Source organism: Phaenicophaeus curvirostris, chromosome 9, assembly GCF_032191515.1.
Source record: "Phaenicophaeus curvirostris isolate KB17595 chromosome 9, BPBGC_Pcur_1.0, whole genome shotgun sequence".
NCBI classification, from domain to species: domain Eukaryota; kingdom Metazoa; phylum Chordata; class Aves; order Cuculiformes; family Cuculidae; genus Phaenicophaeus; species Phaenicophaeus curvirostris.
Window position 1 is genome coordinate 26,496,893 of NC_091400.1, and position 27,223 is coordinate 26,524,115.

Below are 27,223 nucleotides of genomic sequence, written 5' to 3' on the forward strand. Positions count from 1 at the left end.
ATGATGAAAATCTCTCTCTGCTTTGCCCCACGAGCCACAGCTTAATCGCTGTTACACAGCAGCGTCTTTCATAGCTGAGTAAGGGTATATCTGCAGTTTTCTAGGTTCTTCCACTAAGCATAAAAGAGGGGCAATCAGAAGGAGAGGGGTCCAGATCCAACCAGTGATAAGGAGATGCAACTCCATGGCCTTCAATAACCAGGTATTCCAAAACCCTAGAGAGATTTTATCCTCTTATTTTTCAGCTGGGTTTGGAATGACTCCAGAAAAGCTTTACATTTTATGCTTTGCAGGGTGTGCTGAACTTTGGGCTGCGCATCTCATCATTCAAAGTGAGACATGGTCTAGCAGTCCTGCACCATAATTCCCAGTTGATTTGACAGCAGAGCATCATTCTCCTTCATTTTATTCTTAAAATGCCAGGGTGTAACGCTCTACAAGACACTGGGAAAAGAAATAGAGTTTACGATAGCAAAAAAATTAAAAGCAGGACCATCAAGTAAAGCAAAACCAGTCAGAGAGATACAACCAACCTCCACAGCCCTTTATTTGTTATTACTAGGATGTAGAGAAAGAGGAAGCCCTTTAGAGCAGCTCTTGGCAAGTGGGTTTTTTTAATGCTAACTAAAAATGCACAAAAAAAATTAGGCGTGAAATCCGGAGATGACAACCCAATCAGAAACTCTTAAAAATGCTCAATAATCCTGACCTCTCTGAAGGACTACACCATGAAAAAAATCCACTTTGGGAACAGACTATGAGTCACAGACCTGCTTTGCAAAGGCCACACAAAAATGTATGCTTCTAAGCTCTTTTTGCTGTGCGTTTACTCTGAATCCCTCAAAGCTCGTACCTCATCATACGTACCATGAATATTCTGCTGCTAAAGCCAGGGCATTTCAGCCTTTAAACTGTAGATAAAAACCCACGTGCAGACACTGGAGCAAGCAGGTCTGTGACATTTTCTGGCACCATAACCAGAGCCTGTTACACCACTCAATATATTCTTTCCTTTCTTTTCTCGTCCTTTCCTTTAAGCTAACATCCTTTTCCTGTGCCTGAGGGAGAAGGCAGCTGATAAAAGCCAAGTTCCTGTTCACAGATAAGTTTAGAAGGCAGCCAAGCTCAGAAGTTCCTTGAATAAGCTATATTCCTACCACCTTTTTTTTCCCCTGTGTCAGAGACGTTTGAGCCCCACACAGGAACCAGACTCACATTGTTCAACAGCCACGGACGTTTCCACAGTAGCTGGGAGGGTCGAAAGCTTTTTCCGCTCTTTGTTACAAATCTTTTTTTTTTTCCCTTTCCTTCTTCCAACTTTCCAGTTAAAGACTATTGCCAGGGCATTCCTGGATTAATCCAGGCTGCGTTTCAGAGAAGAGAACAAGAGACAGGTGTAACTGGGTGGGAAAAAACCCACGATGCTAGTGAAACTCCTGCTCATCTATAATACAATAGCACTGGCAAAGGTGGTCAAACACTCCGACCAGCAGGGACATCGTGGTGATTCAGTGCATGAGCCACGAATTTATGAGAGCTCTACGTACCCCCAGAAGAGTCCTCTGTCACACAAGGAAGAAGGTTATTGGGAGGCAGAAGGGCTTAGAGAGGATGCTCGAGATTACCCTTCAAGTATGATCTCACATCAGGAAGAAAGAGAGGATTTTGAAACTACCAGCCTACAATCCCGAAATGGGTAAGTACCGCAATGTGTCTGTCTTACCTGAAATGACAGGGCAAATCACGTCTGATGCCTAATCTGCTGATATAGGACCATTTTCAATACAAGTTTCTCATTAAAATATATTAAATTTTAGGGATCAATCTATATCCAGACAAGAGGGTTTAAAATGTTTTAACTACAGAAATTGAAAGCTATATTGCTTGTGGAGGATGAAACTATCAATGGGACCAGCTCTTTGTCCCAGTCTGAGAAGGCAAGATGGGCTTAGGTGTCTGGACACACCTGGCAGATATGAAACCTTAGAGTTCTGCCGTAGCACCATAAACCAAAATGCTATTTGCAGCAAAGCAGAACTAGATAAAATGAATTTACTGACTTTTTCTCATCGCAAATCAATGCTGAGTTACTTTTGTGGATCGTGACAACTGTTGCCCGTCATTGAAATGTGCCTGGCTGCAGTCTTGGCCTTGGGAATGGAGAGGGAAAGAAAATGGCAGGATGTTAGCAAAATAAAAATAGCAAGGAGTAAATATAACGAAGTAAGGAATAAGCATGAAAATGACTACAAATGCACTCCCCCAAAAAATTTTCACAAAAGTGAAAAGGTTCTCGTCATAATCTATAGCAGAAGAGTAGCCAGTCTGACTGAAATAGGCATGTTCTTCATCAGAAATATTTCCAAACATTAAGATTTTTGTTACAGGGAAAGTAAGTAGGTCTCTAAATGTTTAAAATAGATGAAAACCAAGCAGGACAGTGAATGAATCTTTTATAGCCCTGATGGATAGGTACTGCAGAGCCCTGTTTGGGAAAGCTGACCCAGCAGCACAGTGAGTGCTGTTCACAGCTCAGTGCTTTAGGATGCCCTGGTATTTTTTCCCTTTAAATGCTCTTGAGGAAAGGAAAAAAAAAGGAGATGGAAACAGACTACAAAACCTTGCTCATGTCGTGCTTTTCTTTCACGCAAGTATGCAGTCTTGTTCCTAGTCTCATCTACATGTAATATTAAGGCCTCTCTCCTACATGTAGCATGTTGAAATTATTAAACCCTGTTGCCCTTCTTACTATATCTTCCCACAAAACTGTATCTCCCACCATTACCCTTAAGTAATTGTCTAAAACCTGCAAGTGTTGACTTCAGTTTCCTGGTGGTTGGAGTTCAATAATGACGTGCACTGGTAATTCCCCAGCTCCTGGCTCATGCGTCTCATACACTGTCAGAGGAAGGAAAAACAAAGCCTAAGTGCTACTGTGGCCATCCTTGTTATAGCGCAAGGTGGTAATCACTTGATAGAAATGCTGAGAGCATTCTGAAAACTAGAACTACTACAAAAATTAATGGTGTAAAAAGGTGCATGTACAGGTCAGCAAGATGAAGAAATCCGTATTAGGACAGTATATTACAGCCTTTGCTATGTATCTTTGTTCAGCACCAGCTATTACTCATCCTTATTTCCTCCCAAGAAGATGAATACTTCCTCCTTTTATAGAGATAGTTGCATAATGAGCAAAATCATAACTTTTTCCCCAATCAAAAAGCCAGATGGATGACTACAGGCAATCTATACCTAGCCTGGCAGTAGTTTTAAGGTAGCTATTCCTTTGCTAGAGCAATCACATTTGTAATATATACAAGCCCAGGAAGCATGTATGTTGATGATGTGATTGAGAGCAGCCCTGAGGAGAAGGACTTGGGGGTGCTGGTTGATGAGAAGCTCGACATGAGCCAGCAATGCGCTCTTTGCAACCCAGAAGGCCAAACGTATCCTGGGCTGCATTAAAAGAAGCGTGACCAGCAGGTCAAGGGAAGGGATTCTGCCCCTCTGTTCCTTTCTTTTGAGACCTCACCTGGAGTCCCGTGTCCAGTTCTGGAATCCTCAACATAAGAGGATATGGAACTATTGGAACAGGTCCAGAGGAGGCTACAAAGATGATCAGAGGGCTGGAGCACCTTCCATATGAGGACAGGCTGAGAGAGTTGGGCTTGTTCAGCCTGGAGAGGAAAAAGCTCTGAGGAGTCCTTATAGAACTACTCACAAAGGCTTGTAGTGATAAGATGAGGGGCAATGGAGAGGGGCAGATTTAGGCTAGACATAAGGAAGAATTTCTTCACCATGAAAGGGTGAGGCCCTGGCACAGGTTGCCCAGGGAGGTTCTGGATGTCCCATCCCTGAATATGTTCCAGGCCAGGTTGGATCGGGCCTTGGGCAGCCTGATCTAGTGGGAGGTGTGCCTGCCCATGGCAGGGGGGTTGGAACTAGATGATCTTTAATGTCCCTTCCAACCCAAACTGTTCTATGATTCCCTGTCTTGTGGGAGCCATTTGAGGCTCAGAAATACATCCAAAACTGAGAGAAGAGGGGATAAGAGGGGACAGTACGGCTGCCCTTGTAAGTGCACTCCAAGTCCTAAAGTCCTTGCAATTGTTTGCACCAATGTACCTTCAGATCCTGGAGTCCTCAAGTGCACATCGGGTGCTCATGGCTGGAGTTCCCTGCTACGCACAGACAAGAAGTTGTCATCAATCTGGTATTTCCTCCCCACGTGTGTGCCACATGCCTTGAAAAAAACATTGAGGAACTGAGCTCATATCTCTGAAGGGGAGAGCAAGAAGAAAAGCATCAGGAGTTAATCAGGAATTGATATAGGGAGATAAAGACATGCCATAAAAAGGCCTGGGGTGGTGGAGAGTAATTTTCTACCAAAGCCATGTTCAACTTCTAGTTTGCTTTTGAAATAAGAAAACATTTTCCTTTCAGAACTAGGAAATATGCAAAGGAAAAAGTCTACGTTGACTTTATTTCTGAGGTAAAGTTTTGTCTCTCATAATTCTCTAAGAAAAAATGATGCTTTTTTCCAACCTTTTGCTGTTTTTCCTGCATATTGCAAATAGTAGTTGTTACAAAATATTCTTACATTATTAAAATTAATTTTAGAATGTTATTTTTCTCATGGCAGTTACTTAGAATAATTAAAACCATTACAACTTATGTGTTCAAGGTAATTAGTCAGACAGAATACTCTGGTTTCTGTTTCAGCACGTAAGATGAAATGACTCCTTGGATCACAGGCAAATGTTTGGATGTGTTACTTTACTAATTAATTCCTTTTAGAATAATACAATTACTCTAATAGGAGTTTTAAATCAAGAAAATCACTAAGAATTCACTGGCCTTTAGATGACTTTTTAAAAAAAATGTGTGAAAAATAATCCTCTTCAACAATTCTTTAGAGGAAGAAGTGGGTAACTGTTTAGTATCTCAGCTGTTGCTTGTACCCGAGTGCACCAGAGAAACTCTGCATGTTTAAAAGTGGATGAGTATTTTTACATGTTATTTACAAAATAAAAGGTCAAATTTTCCCAAAGGAAATCAGCTTTTTCTTTTTTCCCCCAGCTATGCCTTGTATGAGCTGATCGGTTTGACTTCAAAGATTTTATTCTTTGGTTGAGGTAACTGAATCCATGTGTACCCAGATTTTCAGTAGAATTATAAGGGGAAATAAAAGCACAAGTGTATGAAAATATCTGTGCTGTGAAATTGCTGCACTGTATTCCTTTTGTTTTAGCAACGGGAGATTAAGAGTGAGAACAGCAAAACCACATTCTGGATGTCATAAATACTCAATGCATAGCACACAAAATAGGTAATAAACACATTTGCACTCTTCATTTCCCATATAAAAGAGATGCTTAATACAGAACTTCATAGGAATATTCTATTGTTATTAGTGGCTTTCTTGTGAGTGGATACAGGCAGCTAAAATGAGGCTTGAAAGGTTGCCTGGGACATGACCAGGCATGTGGGAGTTCTCAAAGTGACTTAGTAAATATAAAATAAGAGCTTTCAGGTCTGCATTAGCTCATCACCTACTCTAATACTTACCACTAGGTGTAACCAATTCAGCTGCTGTCTGATCAAGTCTTATTGGAACGGATAATAAATACCTCAATGAGGTAATATGTCACTATTGTTCTCCTGACAGTTGCTATGAGGACGGCACCCCTGATAGGCTGTGAAAACTCACCCTAAACTGACACTTCACCTTGGGGATTATTTTCTCTTTCGAAACGCTTTGATCAAACACTTGATAATGACACATGTTGGAGCAAGGCATGGTGCTGAATTGACCTCAGGGGAGCTGAAGGACAGGGACACATCCAGTATCCAGTTGTCTGCTCTCCTTCAGGCTGTACAATTCCAACCTGTGCAGAGAAACCTGGACACACATAGAATCACACATAGAATGGTTTGGGTCTGAAGGGACCTTAAAGATCACCCAGTTCCACCCCTTGTCATGGGCAAGGACACCTCCCACCTGATCAGGCTGCTCAAAGTCCCATCCAACCTGGCCTTGAACACTTCCAGGGATGGGGCAGCCACAGCTTCCCTGGGCAACCTGTGCCAGGGCCTCACCATCTTCACAGGAAAAAATTTCTTCCCACTATCCAATCTAAATCTCTCCTCTTTCAGCTTAAAACCTTTCCCCCTCATCCTATCCCTGCAGTCCCTTATAAATTGCCCTGAGTTTCCTGTAGCCCCCTTTAAGCACTGGAAGGCAACTATAAGATTTCCCTGGAGCCTTCTTTTCTCTAGGCTGAATAAGCCCAACTCTCTCAGCCTGTCCACGTCTTCCTCCATGCATCTGTGTGAGGGCCAGAAACATAGTGACCTAGCCTTTAAAAGAAAAGGCAGAGCGGGAATAAACACACAATCTTCTCTATGGACCTACTGCTATGAACTTGCCTCTGTTCATCAGAGATCCTTGGAAGGACCTCTACTTTAATTACACTCAAAAGGGCTTGTTTTCTCTCCCTACAAGCAGATTATTTCTCAAATCAAGCAATGTGCTAGAGTACCACTGGTGAGACACCGGAGCCCAAGGCTCCCATCTTTTCAGAGCATCCAGCAGAATCACAGCTGTCTGGCTTTAATCCAGTCCACGCATCTGCAACACCAACAGTCAGGCTGACAACTCAGATTTCATGCATTTAGTGTTTATATTTCATTTGGGAAAAAAAAATAAAAAAGATAAATGAAGCATCCAAAAGGTGGAATCTTGCTACGGTCTAGCTCTGAGAGCAAAGCCCAAAGCTGCCTGTACTCTCATTTGGCGTGAGCTGTCCGTCAAGTAACACTGTAAAGCACATCACTTAAGTGTTCCAGGTTAAAAATAAACTTAGGCTATTTTTAATGCTCAGCCTTAGTAAGCACACTGACAAATTTGGTCCCCACACGAATGGCTCACACAGTAAGGGAGGAATGGACTGTGGTGATGAGATGGGAAGGAAACTAAAGCCTATTTCCCCATATATGAGAAAGCCTCACAGAACTCCCGTCTTTCCAAAGTTGCCAAGTAGCCCTTGGTTTGGATTTGGCCTCCAGCTGGGTAGGTGGTTTAGCTTCTCTTCTTATCTTTTGTCTACAAACACACGGTCAATCTTCCATCTATTGCAATTTTTCTTACAATTACATGTATGCAAAAAAATTTGAAAAAATAAAGCCCACCCAAGCTCTGCCATGCGCATTATAAATAGCAAAGACAGAAATCTTCACCGTAAGAAAATCCTTAATTGCATTAACATATTTCAAGGTTTGGATATACACAACTCTGAAGTCATCCCTCGACTAGCAGAGCGCCTACTGCTGTCAACCAGCTGCTTTTTTCTCTCACTGAACTCACAGCTCTTCCGTTAATACAACACTGAGACAGCCAGAAAGTAGTAGGTCTCTCTTTGTGATTAACCAAGGTGTAAAAATGCAGAATAACCTTCCTCTACAGTGTGGACAAGCAGAGAGGAGCCAAATCAGTCTCCTTCGAGGGAAAGCCAGAACAATGCTCAATATTAATAGCTTATTTTCTTTGTCTGCTTTTACAGGAAAACATCCATTGATTTAACTAAGTTTTGCACTGACTCATCTATTTCTTTAAATTAGATAGGGACTTTCTTAGGATACTGAATTTTCCCAACAAAGAGGCATAGAACATATGCTTAAAATAAAACAGGTTTGCACGGAACGCAGCTAAATGTGACCTTCAGCCCCTGACTAGCGGAATGGCCATCGAGTGCTCAACAATACCTTTTGCAGAGCCAAGTTCATTAACAGAAGCAATGGTTTCCTATCAAAGTTAGGCACTTGGCTCCTTTCAGGACTTTGAAATTTTCCGATATTTGGCTCTTGTTGAGCTGTATGGCTGCAGGTGGAATGGTGAGTGCACTATACTAGGGGTAAAATTAATTCTGCAGGAATCAAAAGATGAAACCTAAATGTAAGCTCCCCTCTGAGCAGGCTGTAGAACTTGTACTGTGGGGATGATAATAAAAATGAGGTAATGGCAGCAAACGCTTTGTGAAGTAGAAAAACCTCTAGCATTTATTTCTCTGAAGTCGCTTGTTCAGCAGTTGGATTTGGCTCAAAACCAGCTCCCAGCTAAGCCTGCTTTCTCTTGAGCTGCTGCTCACAGGGATGCTCCACGTTCAGGACTGGATTTGCACAGAAAGCCTTCACTGCACTCTGTCTTTAGGACATTCTGTAGGACAAGTCCTGGCTGATAACAGACCAACGGGCACTACTGCTGGAATAAAAGTGGCATTCAAACAGGGCTCCGGAAGACTTCCAGCACTGCATGGAAACACACATTTGAAACTACCCCTGCCACTCTTTTCAGCCCAGCTTCTTAGCGTAAACCAGAAATCAGGCTCCTTAAAGCCCAGTGAAAACCCAGGTGGTTGGTGCTATGAGTCACCAACCACCAGACCCTGCCTGAGAGGGAGCTCTACTCATGCTAAGGCAGAGACAGAAACACAAGTCTCTGCTGTCTGACTGTAATACAGGGCTGCTGGAGGGCTGGAGAATTCACTGATAGAACACCAGCGATGGCTCCTTGTCTACTAAATAAAAACCTAGTGGCGCACCGTGTTCCCTCAGAGAGCCAGCACCTTTTTCTACAGCCAAACGCCTTCTGTATTCCATAACAAATGAAAAAGATGTAGCTGTCTTAAATCGGACATGCATAGTCTGAGTTTAGATTAATTTAAATGTGATATTTAAGCTCTGTTTTATTGAGGCTGCTTTTTTGTCAGTGAGAATTTTGCACTTTGAGAAAACCAGAACACAGATTATTCCACACCTAATGCCTCATTCTTTTTTTTCTGCTTCAGTTGGTATAAATCAGGAGCCATTCTGCACAGGCTAGTGGAAAATCACTTGATTAAATTAGAAGAACATAGTCTTTTATTGTAATCTTGCAGCTCATTTAACCAGTGATAATTGTATTTCTGGTGCCTTTGGAGCTGTATAGAAAAGGAAAGTGTCATGAACCTGAAAAGTTTTGTGTTTTGCCAGGAGTAGACATGGGAATGGCTGGACAGGAGTTTTCCACATAGTTATAGAAACTGGCTTCCTTGAGTACAGAAATCTGAGGAAACTCATGTGAAGGACAACTCTGTACAGCCAAAGAAATAACAAAACTTATGGAAAACCAACATCCTGAGGCTTTCGTTCAGGCAAAAATTCCACTGACCTAGGAAATACCTAAAATGATGCCTTGCAGTGCCAATCACAAGAATATATAACTGAGAAAAATAAAGCACGTAAGTACCTCGCTGAGCTGGGGGATGAAATTCACACTCACTATGTTGCTGCGATTGTTGGTGTAGCAGTTACAAAAAAAGAGGCTAATCCGTATTCATCTGAGCAGAGTGATAATTACTGCAGAGCAGCCATCTCGCTTTGTCTCCTGGTTCTGTGCTGTTTATTTTGTTGTAAAGTGGCTCAGCCAAATCCTAGAATCAGAGACAGAACTGCCTGCATTTTGCAATTTTTCAGTAAAAGCAGTAGTATCCAACACATACACAAAAATCATTGTAAGATCAGCTTTTGGTTTAAAGACCTTAAAAGTTCAAGTAAAAGGAGCTTGAGCTAGCCCAAATTTGCTGAATCTTTTTTAAATAAGGAATGCTTTGTCACCAGACGTATTTCACCTCAGACAAAAAAAATACACTTGCCTCAAAATAAGACAGAAGTGGATAGATGCATACGAAGACTGTTCAGTAAGGAGATTAAAAGAAAGCCTAGGGGGAAAAAAATCACCCAGTTTAGCAAAGAAAATTTTTCAGATACTTTTTTCCTTGTTAAAAAAAAAAAAGTATTAATTTGCTTGGAATGTAAAGCAAGAAAAGCAACTGAACAGACTCAATGTCTGTTGCCCTGGACTTGCAAGGGTTCCCGCAAGTGCTGCTGTAACTTGCAGTATTGTGATAAACTTCACCATTCACCAGACTGGAGAGAAAGATCTGCTCTCCTCACATGAGCAACTTCTTTCTACTTCTCTCTCCTTGGCAGCAAAAGCTAAAATCAAAAGGAAACTGGATTACAGAGAATAAAAGCAGAGGGTGTTAAGCTGGTTAGATATTCAGTGAATGAAGAGACACAATTACAGAGAGGGAAGAAGCACAGGAGCGGAACACAAAGCTGCTGTGTTCCAGAAACCAGCTGAATAAGAGAAGTGCTATTTGTGAAAAGGCAGCTCTTTGAAACTTCTTAGCCCACCAGTGCCAGTAGGACTCCCAGTCACCTCACTGAACTTTATATCAAGCCTTTCAAAGTCTTCATGTTGTTCCACTCAACATTAAAGAATGACACATTTTTCCTCAGGGTTAATATGGTTAAGGAGTATTTTTAGTTACAGATAGCAAAGTTTCCTTAAAGGAAGCATTTGACAAGAGGTGCAAGAACTATTGCAATAAAAAGCTTCACCTTTGGACACATGTATCTATATTGCAGCTCATCACAGATGGGACAGATAGGCCTTATTTACTTATAAATTTTGATAAACTTCAAAGCCACTCAAACCTTCAGCTCCGTAAATAAACTTTTAAGATCAAGTGAGAGAACTATCGAGCATACACTAAAGAAAAATACCATTACAGGGAGATTTTATTGATAATCTATCACCCTCCCCCCCTTTTTAATTCCTGCTATTAATTCTGCATAATGCTAATGTCCAAAGTAAGCACCAAGTTGGCATCAGCCATTGATTCAATTTCTGGTACAGCATAATTCTACAAGCAGGAAGCTAGAGGTAAGCCCACCACATGATACCCAACACATCAACAGGTTTCAAAAGGGAATCCTTGTATTTTCCATTAAATGCGTGTGCACATTTACATGTGTAATACGGCAAAAGCACTCACAGTCACATGATGCCACATTCTTGACCACACGCATGTTGATGCACGTAAGCATTTGGTTTAGATTCGCATGGCTTACATGACTCGAAGGACTTGTTTGGGACCTGTGTATGGTGGGAAAACCAAACCAGCCCAGATGATGAATCACGGGGTGTGGATTGTTTTCATTAGGAAAGAACAAAACACTTAAAGCCAAAGAATTCTATTTTTAAAGTAGGTTTCCACACTGAATGCAGACTCCTGCCTGGGTCTGGCAAGCATCCCACAAGCAGACCCAAGATACTGCACCCAGCAACAATGCCAGCAAGCTCCAGCAGCAGCACCCAGTCACTGTATTTCCCCAGACAGAAAACCAGAGAGGATTTGATGGGGAAAAGCCACTCCAAGCTATGGTTTGCCAGGCACATGAGAGAGGACAACCTAAATGCGAGCACCAACTAGGTCTCTGTTTCAGCTACTCATCTCTCACCCACTGCTGAAAAGCAACGCAGCCTTGGAAAGCCCATCAGATTCAGGCACCCCTCGAGATCAACTCCAGCCAGAGCACGTGTGCTGGCTTTAACTGTCACTCCTGGGGACACAGGCAGAGCATCGGGCTCTCAAATAGTGATGATTTAATAAAAACTGGAAAATTTTTCCTCTGGTCCAGTCCTATAGGAAGCAAGACTGCCACTGATAACTGGCACAAACGTTCAGCCAGTTGCTTGCAAAAGTGTTAGAACTACAGCTCAGGGTTGAAATCACAACAAAGGCTGCTTGCCCTGCTTTCCTGTTCAGCTTTCCCAGTGCCACAAGCTTTGCCAGATTCCTACCCCTGTGCCTAAGAGATTAAAAGTCTTGCTTCCATGGGTATTTGCTGAATTCACAATCACATTTTGCTTAAGAAACGACAAAGCAAACCCAGCTGTCTCTGTCCCAGCAAGCCTGGTGAACCGTTCCCAGCTAGCCCAGGCTGTCTGCTGTTTTGGAACCTCCCGAGGTTTCCAGCTTCCGCACAGCTTCCTCCCCTTCTCCTGGCTGCCTGGCCGCTGTGGCCGCAGCTTCTGCTTTTGTGGGGCACTCAGTTCCCCATTGTTTCTGCAACTCTCCCAGCGAGGCAAACTTTGTCCATATATGCTGATTATCAGATATTTGGTTCCTGTCTTCCCATTTAAAAATACACTGCCCGAAGTTCAGCTGTTCTCTGTCAGCCACATCTCTCCCCCACCACGCAATGCTCTGCTCCCTTTTAACACAAGCTCTGACAAACTCGTGGAGTAAAAGAAGCCCGTGAGCTCTCCAAATACTCCAGCTGACACGTTCGGTACTGTGCAACCGCGGTATTACTTATGTTCTGAGAAACTAGTGTTGATTTCTTAAGGGAAAGGCATTCAATAATGTGCATAATGGCATATAACATGGTTTCTAATTTTCCTCCAGGCTTCACATAGTCAGATCTGCTGCTTATATTGACACCAGCAAGCTCTAAGGCTCATGATGATACAGGGCGCAGACCCCTAGAGATGCCAGACAGAGGGAGAAAAACCCACATCACATGTAAATAGCACCTGTTCACTCATCAGATTTACTCTTGGGTATTCAAGCTTTGCAGTGACAAACTTTTCAGTACCGAACTGCCAGCGGCATTTAGGAAGAGCAATGTTGAAAAAGAAAACCGTAATGCCCAGTTCTTGCCATCATTAATATACCTGTCGCTCAGGCATCTAACAGAACAGAGTAGCTCAGCTTTCGATGCCCAAGTGTTCTTCAACCAGGACAGCAAACTTCATGACAGTTAGAGAGCCATTTCCTCTGCAGGTCGTCTACCACGAAGGAGTGATGAAGGCCTCAAACCCCTTTTGCAACTGATTTCATGCCAATCTTCCCACCTGGAAAACAATCCTGGAGTCTGGTGTTTTGGTTCAGAATAGTCAATGGCCCCAACCCAGCAAGCATCAAGGGATGTCTGGAGGAGCTGCAGGTTCTGCTTCAAAGGGAAGAGCTGGATTTCATGGGTCACTGGGGAAGATGGTGCTCTTTGCAGCCTGCCTGATGCCCAGTTGGCACGGGCTGCGTAAAGACTCTGCTTCAGAGCCTAAACCACAGAGACTGAGCTGCCAGAGTCAGCATAAACCCTTTATCCCTCAAAACCTGCATCTTCATTTGAAAATAGGAACCAAATCCAATCCCCATTTCCTTCTCCCAGGACAGGAATCAGTCAGAGTAACTGTTAACCTGGCAGCCTGTTTGGACCTGTCTAGAGATAGACACTCTGGATATTGAAGGTGAATTAGCTGTAACAGTGAGGGTGGTGTGTATTTTTCCATCTCTCTCTGAAGCCCATCTTCTCCCTAAGGAAGGGGATGAGCACATTTTAACACCAGTATGTTGTTAAGAGGTAGGATGTGTAACCAAACTCATGGGAAACACAAGGTCCTGGGCTGTCTTTAAGATAGGTTGTTGTAAAATGCAATCAGTGGTTCAGTGACTCTTCCTCTGAAGGCTCATAGCCAGAGTTAAATAGTGAGAGAGCAAGGATCTCTTGTCTCCTTGTGACTTCTTTGTCCAAACAAAGCTGTCACATCCCCTTTCTACTCATCATTATCCATAAAGAGCGGTAGGATCCCTCCAAGAACTTCTCTAAACACACTATCTCAACCAATGTGTTGAATACATGTATAGTCTATGAACAATAATTGCCATTATTTCTTAACCATATACTAATAACCATTTTTTTTGCCATTTCCTATTATGGCATTACTTCTTACTTCCTGTCACCTCTGATCTTGGATTTTAACCATCAAACTTGAACAAACAACACACTTCCATGTCTCAACTGTAAACTCCTGACAATGAAGAGGCTCACCTGCACTCTAGGATTTGTAGATGTCCATATCATTCTGACTTGTAAACTTAATTAGGCTTGTAAGACTCGTGTGTCTTTGCTATAAACATAAAACTAACACCCAAGAAAACCACCCACATTTTTCCATCATTATTTTCCTGCAGGTGATGGGAGAAAGCTGGTCTAATTAATTAAGTTCAATCCATTTCTTTATTATCTTGAAGAAGTAATACTTTGGAAGCCACCGATTATTAATGGGGTTTAATGGATGAAGTTTTCAGAAGCAGTCTGCCTCAACCTGATGAGTCAGTCATTAGGCATCTGAAATGGCAACACGCCAAGAAAGACAAATTGACATTTAAAGTGACATTAACCCGCAGGTTATCGCGAGTTGAAAATTTCTCCTGTTAAATGGAAGGACTGGAAATGGAACTAATGCATCAAAGTTCAGACAATCAACCCTTTTGTTACAAACTCAGATAAACACCCCAAATGAAAACAAATGAACTAGGGGCAAAGGGAGAAGCTAGCAGGCATTTTCCACTTTCCTCATCATCCAGCTGGGCCAGGGGCCAGGGAATGAAGGCTCTTCTGCATTTCTCTCTTCCTTGGCACTGTTACAAGCAGAGACTTTTAAAAGCCTATTTCAAATTCCTTTCTCATGTCTTTCTTCCACTAGGAACTGGTGTTCCTTCATGCAGTCCCGGCTGGTTACATACATAGAAGCCTGCATGAAGGAGAAGTACATTGTCAACTCCCAACAGCCCTGTGTAAACGGAGGACCAGAATGCCAGAAGATCATGTAAGCATCCTAAATAAAACCAATGAAAGTAACATAATTTTCTCTGAAGTATCTAAATGATATTTCCAAAAGTATTTAATAACACATCTTAAAAAGAATGAAAGCATCAACTTGGTTTAATACCAAAGCAATGCAGTGTCTCGTTTATGTAACTAAGGTGACCAAGCGTTTAAGTAACCTGTGAAAACAACTGCCTTTTCAAGCCATCAGGTACAGTACTAGTGATTTTTCAACTCTTCCCACATGCCTATTTAGAAAAAAAAGCAGAGACTGTACCTTTTTACCTTTTCAATGATTTTCAGGTCATAATACATACACATAACTTAAAAAATCTCAGCCTGTGGCCATCACCGAGACAATTAACAGGGCAAGAGTTAGAGATGGGCAGTTGCTTGAGTGCTTACTCCTCTTTCAGAAGGACTGTTTGCCCACAGACTACTGGTGAAAGCCAATAGGGTACCTTAATGTATCAGAACTGATACATTTTTAAAGCTGGGAGACACTGAATCACAACACACTTCCGCAATGAAATGGTGCTTAATACTCACCCACATGTTTTCACATCTATGTAGCTACTCAGCTGCAAAAATGGTTTTGTTATTTGTTAATACAATTCATTTCTCTTTCCCTGAACAAAAAGAAAGCTTTGTGATGATTTCTAATGGAGTTTTTAACAAATCTGTATCTTCCTTGGTACAAGTGAAACTTTGGAATATTTGTTTAAACATAAAACTTCCTCTACAACTCATTAGAACTTTGCAGAAGCTCAAGCTCTGTTCAGCCTCGATTGCAAAGCACTCGGTGCGAGACAGAGCAGCAACACACAAGGCAGAGCAGTGGCAAGGCATGAGGCAAGGCAGCAAGGCACATGGGTGAGCAGCAAGGCACGCGAGGCAGAGCCCTGGAGCCCTGCTCACAGTACAGCGGTTACCTAGTGTCTGCACATAAGAATTGATACACATCTCCTGTTGTAGACAGCACTTCTAAAAAAGCAATCTTATATAAGGGGAAAAAAAAATGTTGTGGACTGCCTAAACGTTTTGCTAAGCAGCAGTGATACAGTTCATGACAAATTTCTTACCTGTGCTCTTCATTAGCCATCAAGGATGCGCTTGGCACCGGACTGCTGCTAGAGACAATAACACCAACTGTCTATAACCTGCAATCTAATGCCCAGGCTCTTACTCCACAGGTACAGGACAGCTCTGAAGCCAGTCTATCAAGTGAAACAGAAGGTTTTGAAGTCTTTGCAATGGAAATGCTGCCCTGGATTTATTGGCAAGGACTGTGAACAGCGTGGTAAGGAAAGTCAGAGAGCAGGCATAAGAACTAATGACTAAATGCCACTCACAGTGGCAAGAAGTGTGTGCCTTTTTGGTAAATCACCGATACCTTGAAACAAGGAGTAGTTGTAATTAGTTTTAATTAGTAGCTAATAGCATTAGCTACTTATTCTCCCATCGGTAATCTTTACACACAGATAAAGATATTGATTTGCCAGGGGGCCTGTCAGACATAGGAGCCCATCCAGGAATGCCTAATTCCAGTAAAAACTGGTGACATCAGAAGGCAACTCTAGTGTGTGAAACGCCCCTATGGTCAGTTTACAGGATGAAGTCAGCTGGCTAGAGAAATTGCAATGTATCTAAGCCCAAACACAGTAGGCAGCGTCCCCTCTCCAGCCTTCTTGCTCACCCTAGCCACTCGGAGAGCAGTTCCTAGAGCAGGGAGCACCCTCTGACACAAGGACACAGCCCCGGCTGTCACATCCATGGAAACTCTAGAAACAGCTCTACACACAATAAACCACTACAACTCTTGGCACTGCTGAATAATGATGCGGACAGATGGTAAGAGAGAGGGGACACCATGTTTTAAAACCTGGAGTGCTAAATGGCATTGGTAGGATTTAGCAAAAGCCACTCCAAAAGTAGGAGAATTTAAACAGATAAAAGGTGAATCCCCCTAGGAATTATAGCAACTATAACAAAAATGTCAAAGAACTGTGTGAGAATTCTCACACAAGCTTTCCTGCCTCACCTACCAAAAGAGACTCCGTGGATAAAACGAGAGTACATGTTTTCTCTCTGCAGATTAGCTTTCCTTCACAGATTTCTCTGAGGTGATGCCCCATCCTAACCTTCATTTGTAATATTGGAAGGACATTACAAAGTACAGTGCTACTAGTCAAGCCTCTCCTCCGTTACACTCATTGACCAAAACCAGCTACTCCACCTTTACCTCCTCATTTGTTTGGCATCACTCACTGTAGTTGGTGTCATCAGAAAGCTCAGCTAACTGTGGAACAAGGAAGAGGGATCTGTAGGTCTTTTGGTAGGACCTCCCAGGAAAAAGAAATACCCTTTTGCAATAACTCATTTCTTAGAAGCAATAATCCAGCATGAGTTAAAAAAACCACCACTACTGCACAGCATTCTCATTTATGCAATGTTGTATGCTAGGGCAGTATCATAAGCAAAGTAAATTCTCCAGACAAGATGTTCTTTCCCTGAGAAGCCCGCAATGCAGAAGCCTGTCTCCATATCAGTTACGCTACAAATGAAATTGCCCTGCGGTGCTTTGCTAAACTGAAGCAGTTTCTGCATCTAAAACATTTTCACTGATATATTACATCTCAATTGCAGATCCCAATTTTATTCTGGTGCCAGGAAACCAAATTGAAGGACGGGAAGAAGAGGAGTTCTCAAACCACAGTATGTGCTTGAAATTACTTTGCTTGCCATTCTTTTACCTCTAAGTCACAGATCATATATATATAAATATTTTGGGTTTTAGCTGCAATTGAACACGATAAGCTACAGACAATCTCTCTAGCAAAAGCACTATTAAGGAAAACTTTTACGCATCTACATTTGCTGGCACAAATGAGGGGTTTGGGTAGAGTGCTTACACGAATGCTCTAGATAAAGCATCCCAAAGTTTTGAAGTTGTCTGCTGGCCGGTCATCAGTGATCCCTAGCGAGAAACCGAGTTGGTACAGAGCATTCAACCTTTCAATCCGCTAAGCGGATTCATGTGAAAGCACACCATGCTCGGAAGTCTTACCAGAAAAACAATCTATTTCAGAGCAGCGACCCAGTAGCTTTGAGATTATTATTATGAGGTCCTGTAGATATGCATCTCGGGCACTCCATTCTACCAGTCTAAGTATCCAAGAGGGACCTTTCCTCCATCTCTGGGAAATGGTGAGCCTCACAGTACTATTATACATTTTCTAGCAATCAGCTTTTAGGACAGGATTTCAGCCCTGAAAGAGAGTGTTTTAATTATGCTCTCAGCACTGCATGAATACGCAGTTCCTTTACAGGACTTAAGTTTATAAGACATTAGATTGAAACACAGAAAGAAACCTGGAGGGTAAGAGGGCCCCAGGATGTACCAGCCGGGTTATCCTAGTTTCTGCAACCCTCGGTGCACGCTTTGAAATCTACAGCTCCAACTGGCAGGTATTAATTTAAAGTAATATCAGTTAAAGGGCCCTTCAGCGAGAGCAAGTTTCGAGAGTTACACCCCATGCCTCCTATTCCTTAGCAAAATACCTCAAGTTTTCTTTCATCTTGCCCTTTTACTCTGGGGTTTTTAAACCTTGATACCCTTGCAGTCAATCGGCTTGAAAGGAGTTATTGTTCCAGAATATTTTGGGAGACTTTAAATGAATTTTACTGCCATCCTGGCTAGCATGGCTGGAGTTCTTCTGTTAATGTTTAAATATATTAGGTTTTCATCACTGTTGGAAAAAATCTTTGCAAAGAAACCATGAGTTTAGGTGCTATAAATCAGCAAACCCCTAAAATGTCAGTGTAAAAGTTTAAGAGCAATGAGTACGCAGGTTTTCTCAGAGGTCTGGTAGGAATACCTGTCACCTGGTCGCTGCACTCCGTTGCATGACTTTGTTTCTTTAATCTTGTGATTAGTGTCAACACCTGTGGATTCCAGAGAAATGTTGGAAGTCATTCGAAACCATGAGGCATTACTGGATGATCTTCAAAGTGATATTGATCAAGCAGTCAGCCACTTAGGTGACTTACAGAGAATATTTGAAAGCAACGGTACGAGCATGGTGTTAGAAGTGAACCAGAGCAACTCAGGTGAGAGGTGTGACACAGAACGATCCTCAGCCGGCCAACAGGCCCTGGAAAACACAGGGAGCAGAAAGGAAAACTGCAACCCCAAACATCCCTGGTGTGCTAGTTGTTTTTAAAGAGCAAAAATGGATGCAATTCCATGAATTTGAAATGGGAAATGAGATGAAAGGCAGATCCTTTTGCACGTTTCTGGAATTCCAGAATATGCCTTAACCATGGAATAAAGAGGTTGCTTATACTTAGAATTTATTAGCTTAATACTCTGCTACTGTGACTTCTTTTATGGGGATGCGAGTTTAGATTTGGGGTTTTTTTAAATCTTTTTCATACTCAAAATGCACAGAATACACCAATGTGCAGAATATCAGACTGGTGTATGTAAAAAATATAACAGTGAACCCTGAACATTATTCCTGCAGCATATAGGAGTGGGAAAAAAAACAGGTAACAAATTTAACCTTCTAATGCGAATCACTGGCTCGCAGAAACATTTTCTAGTGATACAGACTATTGTGCTCAGTGAACTTCACAGCACTCAAGCTTGAAGATTAAAGTTAGAAATCAAGCTTTAGTATAATTCACTCCAAGATTTTTCAGGTTATTTAGTCCTGGCCTGGACTATCCAGCTGTTAAGATGCTGTGTAACTTTGTGAAGCAGAAGGTCCATTGTAGAAAGTATCAGAAAAAGAACACTGTGAGACAGTCAAGTAAGCAGGAAACCATCAGCTAAGAACTGTTGTGAAAACGGTCACTCACACAACTGCTCGTGCAGGGTTTCAAAATGCAGTATTTTTATAACTTAAATGGAGCAGTCAATACATATCCAAGTTCTTGTCTGCAGACTCAAATACACAATGTGCTTCACAGACACCTTGAAGTAAAATTAGGCTGGTTTTACAATTGTTAAAATCTATCATACAGATGGATTTTGGGGAGTAAAATGACAGTTACTACAGAAAAACACATACTTGAGTTACTGCGGCCAGGTTAAGATGTGTTCCAAAAGCAGAATTTAAATTTAATTATATTTTTTAAACTGTGTTAACAGATCTACAGGAAAGGCTTCTGCAGCAAGTTTTGTTTCCCCACATGGAGAATTTTCTACGGAAACATTTTAACCCAATGTGGGCAAGCTTCAACAGGAGTTTACAGAACCTCTCCAACATTGTAAGAAACCTGTCCCACGATGTGGAAGCCAACAAGAGAAGCATAGAAAGATTCCAACAGAGCACAGTGCCCAAGAAGGAATTCCAGGAGCTGGGAACCAAGTTTGAATCAAAAGTCCAAGAAAACATAGTGAAAGCTGACCAGGTGAAGAGAGAGATAGAGAACCAACTGCAAATGCAGCAGGCTAGTTTTCACTACAATCTCACCATGATCAAGGCAGACACTGACACAAAGCTCAAGAAGTTTCATAAGGTACAGCAGTCCCATTTCTTAGCTTTGAACAACAGCATAGCAAACATGAAGCAAGAGCAAAACAATCTGGGGAATAAATTTGAGACACTGAAAAAAAATTTAACAGAACTCTCCTTGCATCATGGTCCCAAAGATGAAAATAGCCAGTTGGCCATCAGACAAATAAATGACATTCTGGCAGGACACACAAAACAGCTTAAAGAACTTTACATGGAGTCAGATGTAGCCTTTCAGAATATTGCAGTTCTGGAGAGGTGGTTTAAGGAGTTAAAGAAAAATATCTCCAAGTATAGGCCAGAAGATCTTACAATAACTCTAATGGAGAAAACAGTTATTATGGAAGAAAACAAAGCAGCAATGGAAAGGCAGATATCAGAGCTCAACTACACTCTCTCAAATCTTCGGGAAAACTATTCAGATCTGCTGAGGTACATGGAGGAGTGTAATTGCCAAAGAATATCTTCTGACACTGATTTACTGGAGGAAGATCTAAAGAACTTCACTTCTTCCCTTGAAGGCGCTCAAACAAACTTAAAGGATATGAAGCACTTGGAGTCAGTTTTCAGAGATCTCTTGAGGGATGAGATTGAAGAGCTTTCCTCAGCTTTTCCATCTATCCATCAGTCCCTTAATCTCCATCAAGAAGAAAACAGACAGCTTCAGTCGCAAGTTACGGCTATTTCAGAAGACGTGAGGTTCTTGAAGAAGAAAGATGAAGAAATTAATCTACACATCATGTATCTCAACAGTTCTTTTGGCTCTCTTTTGGGAGATGCTATGCGCCATGACGCAGCACTGGGGGCTTTACTGGGAGAAGAATTTATGGAAGTGCTGTTTGAAGAAGGTCCTAATATCCTAATAACATCAGTGTTTGAGCTGCAAGAATCTCTCAGACATATCTCAGATAAACTCCAAGAACAAAATGTGACTTTAGAATCTCTTATAGAGAGATTTCATCTCTTGGAGAGAGGTCAACAGAATAATCATCATGCTCACAGATCTCCTAAGCATCTCAAAGAAGAAATGCCAACATCATCTACTGTAGATGAAGTTAGCAGTCAACGCAGCATCATAGAACACATGGAACCTAACTATGAGGCTGCTAAAGATGACTCCTTGGACAGCTCAGCTTATAACGATATCATGACTTTGAAGAATGATATCAAACACCTGAGCATGGCGATCAAGAAGCACGAATCCAGAAGTGATGTGAACCTCTGCTGCAATCATACCACCCCAAATGTAATTGAGCCATTGAACATCTCTGTGGGAATTCTCTCAGCTGACTTAGCCACCATCAAGCAGAAGCTGGAGGAACACCTGATAGTTTTTAAAAAGCTATTTGCAAACCATGAAGAATTAGTTGCCTCAAATGTAAGTCTGGATGTTACAAAGATTCAGTCGATGCTGACCAGGAAAGTGAGAAGGCCACAGAAAAGTCAAGACAAGCAAAGAAACAAGAAAAAGCCCGAGAAGCACAGAGAAGACATACAGGCGATGGGTGGAAGAAACACAGTGCAGGCAGAACTTTTGGGAAAAGGTAGGTTTTGTTTTTTAACTTGGTTGTGTGCAGGACTAGCTTCTTTCTGGGCCCTGCTGTAAGCTCCACAAACAGCGTGTGAGTTGTGAGACCCGTCAGCATCCTGGGGAGGGAGACATTTGACATTACTTACACCCTCTCCCTCCATCAAAACAAGCAGTCTGAGTGAGAATTAAGTTGATACACTGCTGCACTTTGCTGGAGACCTTTAAAACTACACTGCCGCGCCTTGAACTAATTCAACGTTCAGAGTTTAGAAGACAAGTTTTATATGTAGATGCTCTTGTTAATGTAGCAGCAGTTTTCTCTTCTGAAGTTGATGGGGAATGCCAAGGTCTTGCTTCTTTTTCTCCTGTTATTTGAGCCTGGAAGGAGCGTACTCAAAGGCACCAAATCCTTCATGCATGAAATGAGCTGCTATAATTGGCACAAGTGGAACATGGAGGACTGACTGGAGCGCACATTTCCTCTCTTACAGCTGAGCTCCAGAGAGTTTTCTGCTTACACCACTCTGTGACTGGCCAGTTCCCTTTCCCTGTAAACGTGTGGCCACAAGCACCTAGCAATTACCACCACCAGCTTTGGCACTGGCTTTTATGATTGTAGCCCTGGTTGTGGGCGTACGACAGAGCAAAAATCAACCCTTTAGGCATCTGTGCTGCAAAACTGTGGTAAAGACTGAATAAGCAGAGAACAGATTTCAAACTAAATTATTTCTAGTACAGCAAAAAAGGGCTACTCTTTTTTTCCTGGGTGGTCTCAGCCTCATACTTATCCAAGAGTAGTTGTTCAGACATTTCCAGGGCACTGCTTGATCTAACCCCAGGCACACAGCCCCTCCGAGCATTTAGCTCTACAAAGGAGCAAACAGAAATCAGGTTTGATAAGGCTTCACCCCCAATAATCATGGGGAGAGAAGAGCGCTCACCGCTAACATCCTGTTCCTCTTTCTTTTTCAGACTCACCGGTGGCATTTCATGTGGGATTCTCAGAAGGAAAGGATAAAGAAAAAACTCTGAGGTTTAATGAGACTTACCTCAATTATGGAAACAGCTATTTCCCTGAACACGGCTACTTCAAAGCACCGCATAAAGGTGTCTACCTGTTTATCATCTCTATGGAGTTTAGCTCAGGACCAGCATTAGGACAACTCTCCTTTAGCCGTGGGTACAAAAAAACTCTCTCAAGCAGTCAGAGGAAAACACCAAACGGACACACCGTGACTACTTTTGCTATGGCAGAAATGGAGAAGGGGGAGAAAGTGTGCTTCGAATTGCTGCAGGGCTCTGTAGCGAAACGGAGTCCACCTGGGACAACTATGGCTGGATTCCTAATATTTAAAACTTGAATTGTGACATTTTGTTTTACTTATATTTTTCCATAGATGCAATGGATTAATTCCCTATTGCTTCATCTGTGATGCATTCAATCCTACTGCATGTGTTTAAACATAGCACAACCCTAGATTTGTCATCATGCTTCTTTTCTGGAAGTGTTAGGCTTTTGATAAGTTGCTTATGAGTAGCAATGGGATTTTCTTTCAATTGATAAACTCATTGTTTGGACTGCAAATGTATCAGCGCACACATACTCAAATCCTTCCACTGTGACAACTGCACCTAAATAGAAAAAAACCCATTTTGTGGGACTTTCTTTACATAGAACACAGATAATTTCTCCTTTATCCTGGAAAAACAACATTCTCTCATGGCAAACACTCCCACCACTGGCAAAGAAAAAGATTTTAGGAAGGACTGTATATATCAACTCTCCTATTTTGTGAATAGAAGCTTAAAACAAAGAAGCCAGGACAATTTTACCTTTAGTTTTCTGTGGAGCACAAGCAGTCATGGACTGTCTTGGAAACCTCTGCAGCTCACTCCAGTATCTCAGTCTATGCACAACATGAACACTAGAAGAGACTGGTCAAAGCCTGTAGGATGCACCCTCTGCCAGTACTTGCAAGCAAAGATCTTCAGTCTTTTTGCTTCTGAGCCCGTGTTGCTATTCAACGACACTGCAATAATTTAATAGTAATATAACATTGTTAAGATTAATAACATCTACATTGAGACATTAGGAAAATGTCAATGTTACTCAAAAAATATTGGTGAAAATGCAGTTATTTCTAAAGATAATTCTGAAGAATTTTGTGAATTCAGCCCAGAGTTCAGCATTTAGTAAATAAGTTTAAAAACAAGCAAGAAAGCAAGCAAATAAAACAGACAGCAAAAATGCAAGCTCTTTGATCTGCTGTCATTTTTGGATATAAAGTAACTTGTAACTAGAGTAAACCAAAGAGCAGAATTTCCACACTGTGGATCGTCTTTGGCATTTCCAGAATCTCAGGATGAACACATCTGGTCATGTCCTAAACTTTCCTTCTGTCAAAGAAAATATTCCAAAGGCTTTCAGGTTTAAAGAATTTAAATTATTGTGGGTTTTTTTGGTTTTGCAATGTAATGCCTTACAAAACAACTAAATTTGCCAAAATTAAATGCATTTAGAAATTCCCAATATTTTTAATGAAAGGGGTAAATTCTTACTATGTGTTTTATGCCCTTTCAAGGAGGCATTTTCTAACAGAAATCTATCCTTCTCTTAAGGGTTTTTCTCCCTACCTACCTGTATTCCAAACAACACGGAACCACAAAATTATTAAAACACACATTGTTACCAAAACACATTTCACACACATTGCACCTGAGCCAACAGGGCAGCATGAGGAACATCCCATCTTCAGTGCACACCAACTCTACAGCTATCAGCTAAGTCCCACAATTAAATACAGACAGGGGAGACATATATCTATATCTAGATCTAGATCTATATCATCTATATCTATATCTTAAAAAACCACTGTTTAAAGCTTTGATTGGAAGTTTCAACTGGAACAACAACCATACAGCTACTGGGAAAGGCCATGCTGGATGGTACACAGGATAGCAGATCATCAGTCAGGGCTTTTAAACACTTGGCATCCTCGCGCTTACCAGAGTTATGTGCTTAAGTTAGCCGCCTGCATGTACAAAGAAGACATACTTGACTGGAGCACTCTCACTTTTAGACTACAAAGCAAAAAATTAATGAAAGATAATGGGTTAAAGCATTCTACTGTCTGCATAAGCCAGGAAGCCTGACTTGCTTCTCAAGTGACAGGAGAAAAGATGATCAACCTACTGGGTGGGTTGCTGGTTTTATTTTAAATGAACACATCAGCATCTAAACCACCTCTGAAATACATGCAAACTATTTGACTACTGGTATAAATTTCTTTAATCCGCTCCCCCCCACCCCCAATTTGTTTTGTTGTTTGCATTTTCTTGGAGGGTTGGTTGGTAGGATATTTTGTAATATTAACAGAGTCACAACACCATGACCTGTATTTTTAGGCAAGAGACTAGAGGAAACCATTTTAATGAAGAGACAGCAGACTCTAGATTGGGACCTAAAGGAAAGAAAACTGCCACAAAAATGGCAGGAGGATAAGGATGATTAACTGACAGTTTTAAAAAAATAGCTATTGGTTGGCCCAGTCGATTAAGAATAGGGTATTTTCAAACATGAAAACCAAACTGAATCTGACCAAAATCAAACTGAATTTGCATTAGGAAAGGAGAATCGTCTGTAAGAGCAGACAAGTTGCTTCATTTTATTCATTGCACAGCACCTGCACTAGTGTGCCCGAAGGCAGTTTCAGCCAAGCACTGACAAGCACAGAAACACATAGGCTCACTCCAAGAAGCAGATATGTATATTGTCAACCCGAGCCTCATACTTGTAATGAAGCTTCCAAATTCTCTTAGTAATTCCCCAAAACCCTGTAACTGCAAGAAAACATTGCCGATAGCTCAGGTTTCTGGATTTCCAGATCAAACCACTAAGTTTTATAACAAGAGAAAGCTGTGCACCTTAAGGCTTTCATGTATTTTGTTACTGAAACTTTTACCACTTTATGAATATCAGTATCTTGCAGTGCTTTACACTTTAGTCTCCTAATGATTTCTCTTCCATTACTAAGATGATCTCCTCACTTTACTGAAAGTGCAAGTACCCATTGTACATCAACATTTTACTTGCTATAGATCCATCAATGCCTGAACTCTGAAGTCTATTTCATCTGAACCCATTTCAGATTTCCATATCACGCCAGCCTCTGAAGTCCATGGCCACCCCTCGTGAACCAGACCTGTAAGGTGGTCAGCCCACAGGAGTGGTCCTCATGGCTCAGATCCACAGATGTGAGAACTGTTGTGATATTTTGGGGAGAGGTAAAGATAAAGCTGCAGAAGGGAATAATGTAATTAATGATACTTCTGCAATGTATTTAAAAGCTGGTGACTCAATCCACCAACTACGCAGTGTGCCATTTGGCCTGTGCACAAAACACACAAGTGGGGTTTTCAGACATGTCACTGGATAAGGTTGTTTCAGTTCTTAAATACTGATGCGAGCTCATCAGTAATACGTTTTTATAGAGAGGTCCCAAATAATCATAGAATCATAGAATCACCAGGTTGGAAGAGACCCACCGGATCATCGAGTCCAACCGGACCCACCATACCAAAGGATAACAGTGTGATGTTTATTCTTAGCAGGCAGTAGAATTTATTCCCATTTATCACCCCCCATCCCCAAATATTTTCAAAAGGCTCTTCTCTTTAGGATCTAGCACCGTCCTGTGGTCATTTCAAGAAGCAACATTAGAGTAACAAATATTAAGCGCTCATCATAAAAAGAATGGTTCCAGTTACCCACAGTATTTTCATTCTGTCCCCCGTAAGTTATATTAAAGCCCCAGTATTCAATCCAACCACTATCAGTGTAACCAGTGAAGATATCTCACAAACTATACAACAGCCAGAACCAGAAGAAAAAGTTCACTTTGCCAAGATGCTAATCATACCCCATCACTGTGTAGTGTAATTTCCTGCTACTACAGCTCATGGAAAAAAGCTTAAAACTACACATAGTCAAGCCTTCCATGGTACTCTCCAGCACTCTAATGCAAGAATTTAACACTGGACTTTACAGGAACAAAGAAGCATTATAATTATCTTTAGAATACACTGGTAACAATGCTCTACAATGCTCAGAATCAAAACTTTTTATCTACTGTAAAAAACTTTATTTAAAGCTAAGACTATCCCTGATCAAAGGCAAGAAGTGAATAGAGATCGATCTGACTTCTTCCTGCTTGCGAACTAAAAGCGAAATCTATAGAAAGTAACAGCTGACGATGCATTTCTGCCAGGAGAAAATAAATTCTGACATGTTATGGACTTGTGTACTCACAGATGAGACATCCCCTCAGTCGGTCTTCATTTGCTTGCATCACAAAACCAGAGCAAACTGAGCAGGCTATACAGAAGCACCTGTATCATTTTGTAACCAACAACACACATTAGCTTAAATCTCTTCATTTGGATATCACTAGACGAAAAGAATGTTGTATACAGAGGGAACAAAACCCAATTAGAGAATCCCCCATCCCTTTTTCTCCCCCTCCTCTTTTTACTTGAAGAGCTTGAGGCAAACTTACATGGAGAAAAACAACACATAGTGAACTTGAGTTTGTTCAAATCAAAGAATTATTCCATTTTGACTTGCTTTGGACTTTGCTATAAGACAGGGGTAAAAATTAGGAGAAGGCAA

General features: G+C 41.5%; 1 protein-coding gene across 2 annotated transcripts; it reads left to right on the plus strand.

The window, feature by feature from the left end:
- The first annotated feature begins 1,136 nt into the window (after window positions 1-1,136).
- Window positions 1,137-23,803, plus strand: MMRN2 (multimerin 2). 2 transcript variants are annotated; one of them, XM_069863486.1, is made up of 7 exons: window positions 1,137-1,696; window positions 14,381-14,503; window positions 15,696-15,802; window positions 17,149-17,217; window positions 18,439-18,612; window positions 19,658-21,568; window positions 22,528-23,803. In XM_069863486.1, the coding sequence occupies exons 1-7, from the start codon at window positions 1,422-1,424 to the stop codon at window positions 22,914-22,916; spliced, it is 3,048 nt and encodes a 1,015-aa protein (XP_069719587.1). In that variant the 5' UTR covers window positions 1,137-1,421; the 3' UTR covers window positions 22,917-23,803. The 2 variants fall into 2 exon arrangements, with proteins under 2 accessions (XP_069719587.1, XP_069719588.1); XM_069863487.1 differs by lacking the exon at window positions 18,439-18,612.
- The last annotated feature ends 3,420 nt before the right edge of the window (window positions 23,804-27,223 follow it).

Bases quoted from the DNA above. Each gene is read 5' to 3' on its own strand.
- MMRN2 (XM_069863486.1), top strand. From the start codon at position 1,422: ATGCTAGTGAAACTCCTGCTCATCTATAATACAATAGCACTGGCAAAG. The intron at 15,803-17,148 runs GTAAGGAAAGTC...TCTCAATTGCAG, and splicing joins CAAGGACTGTGAACAGCGTG to ATCCCAATTTTATTCTGGTG. The intron at 18,613-19,657 runs GTGAGAGGTGTG...CTGTGTTAACAG, and splicing joins AGTGAACCAGAGCAACTCAG to ATCTACAGGAAAGGCTTCTG.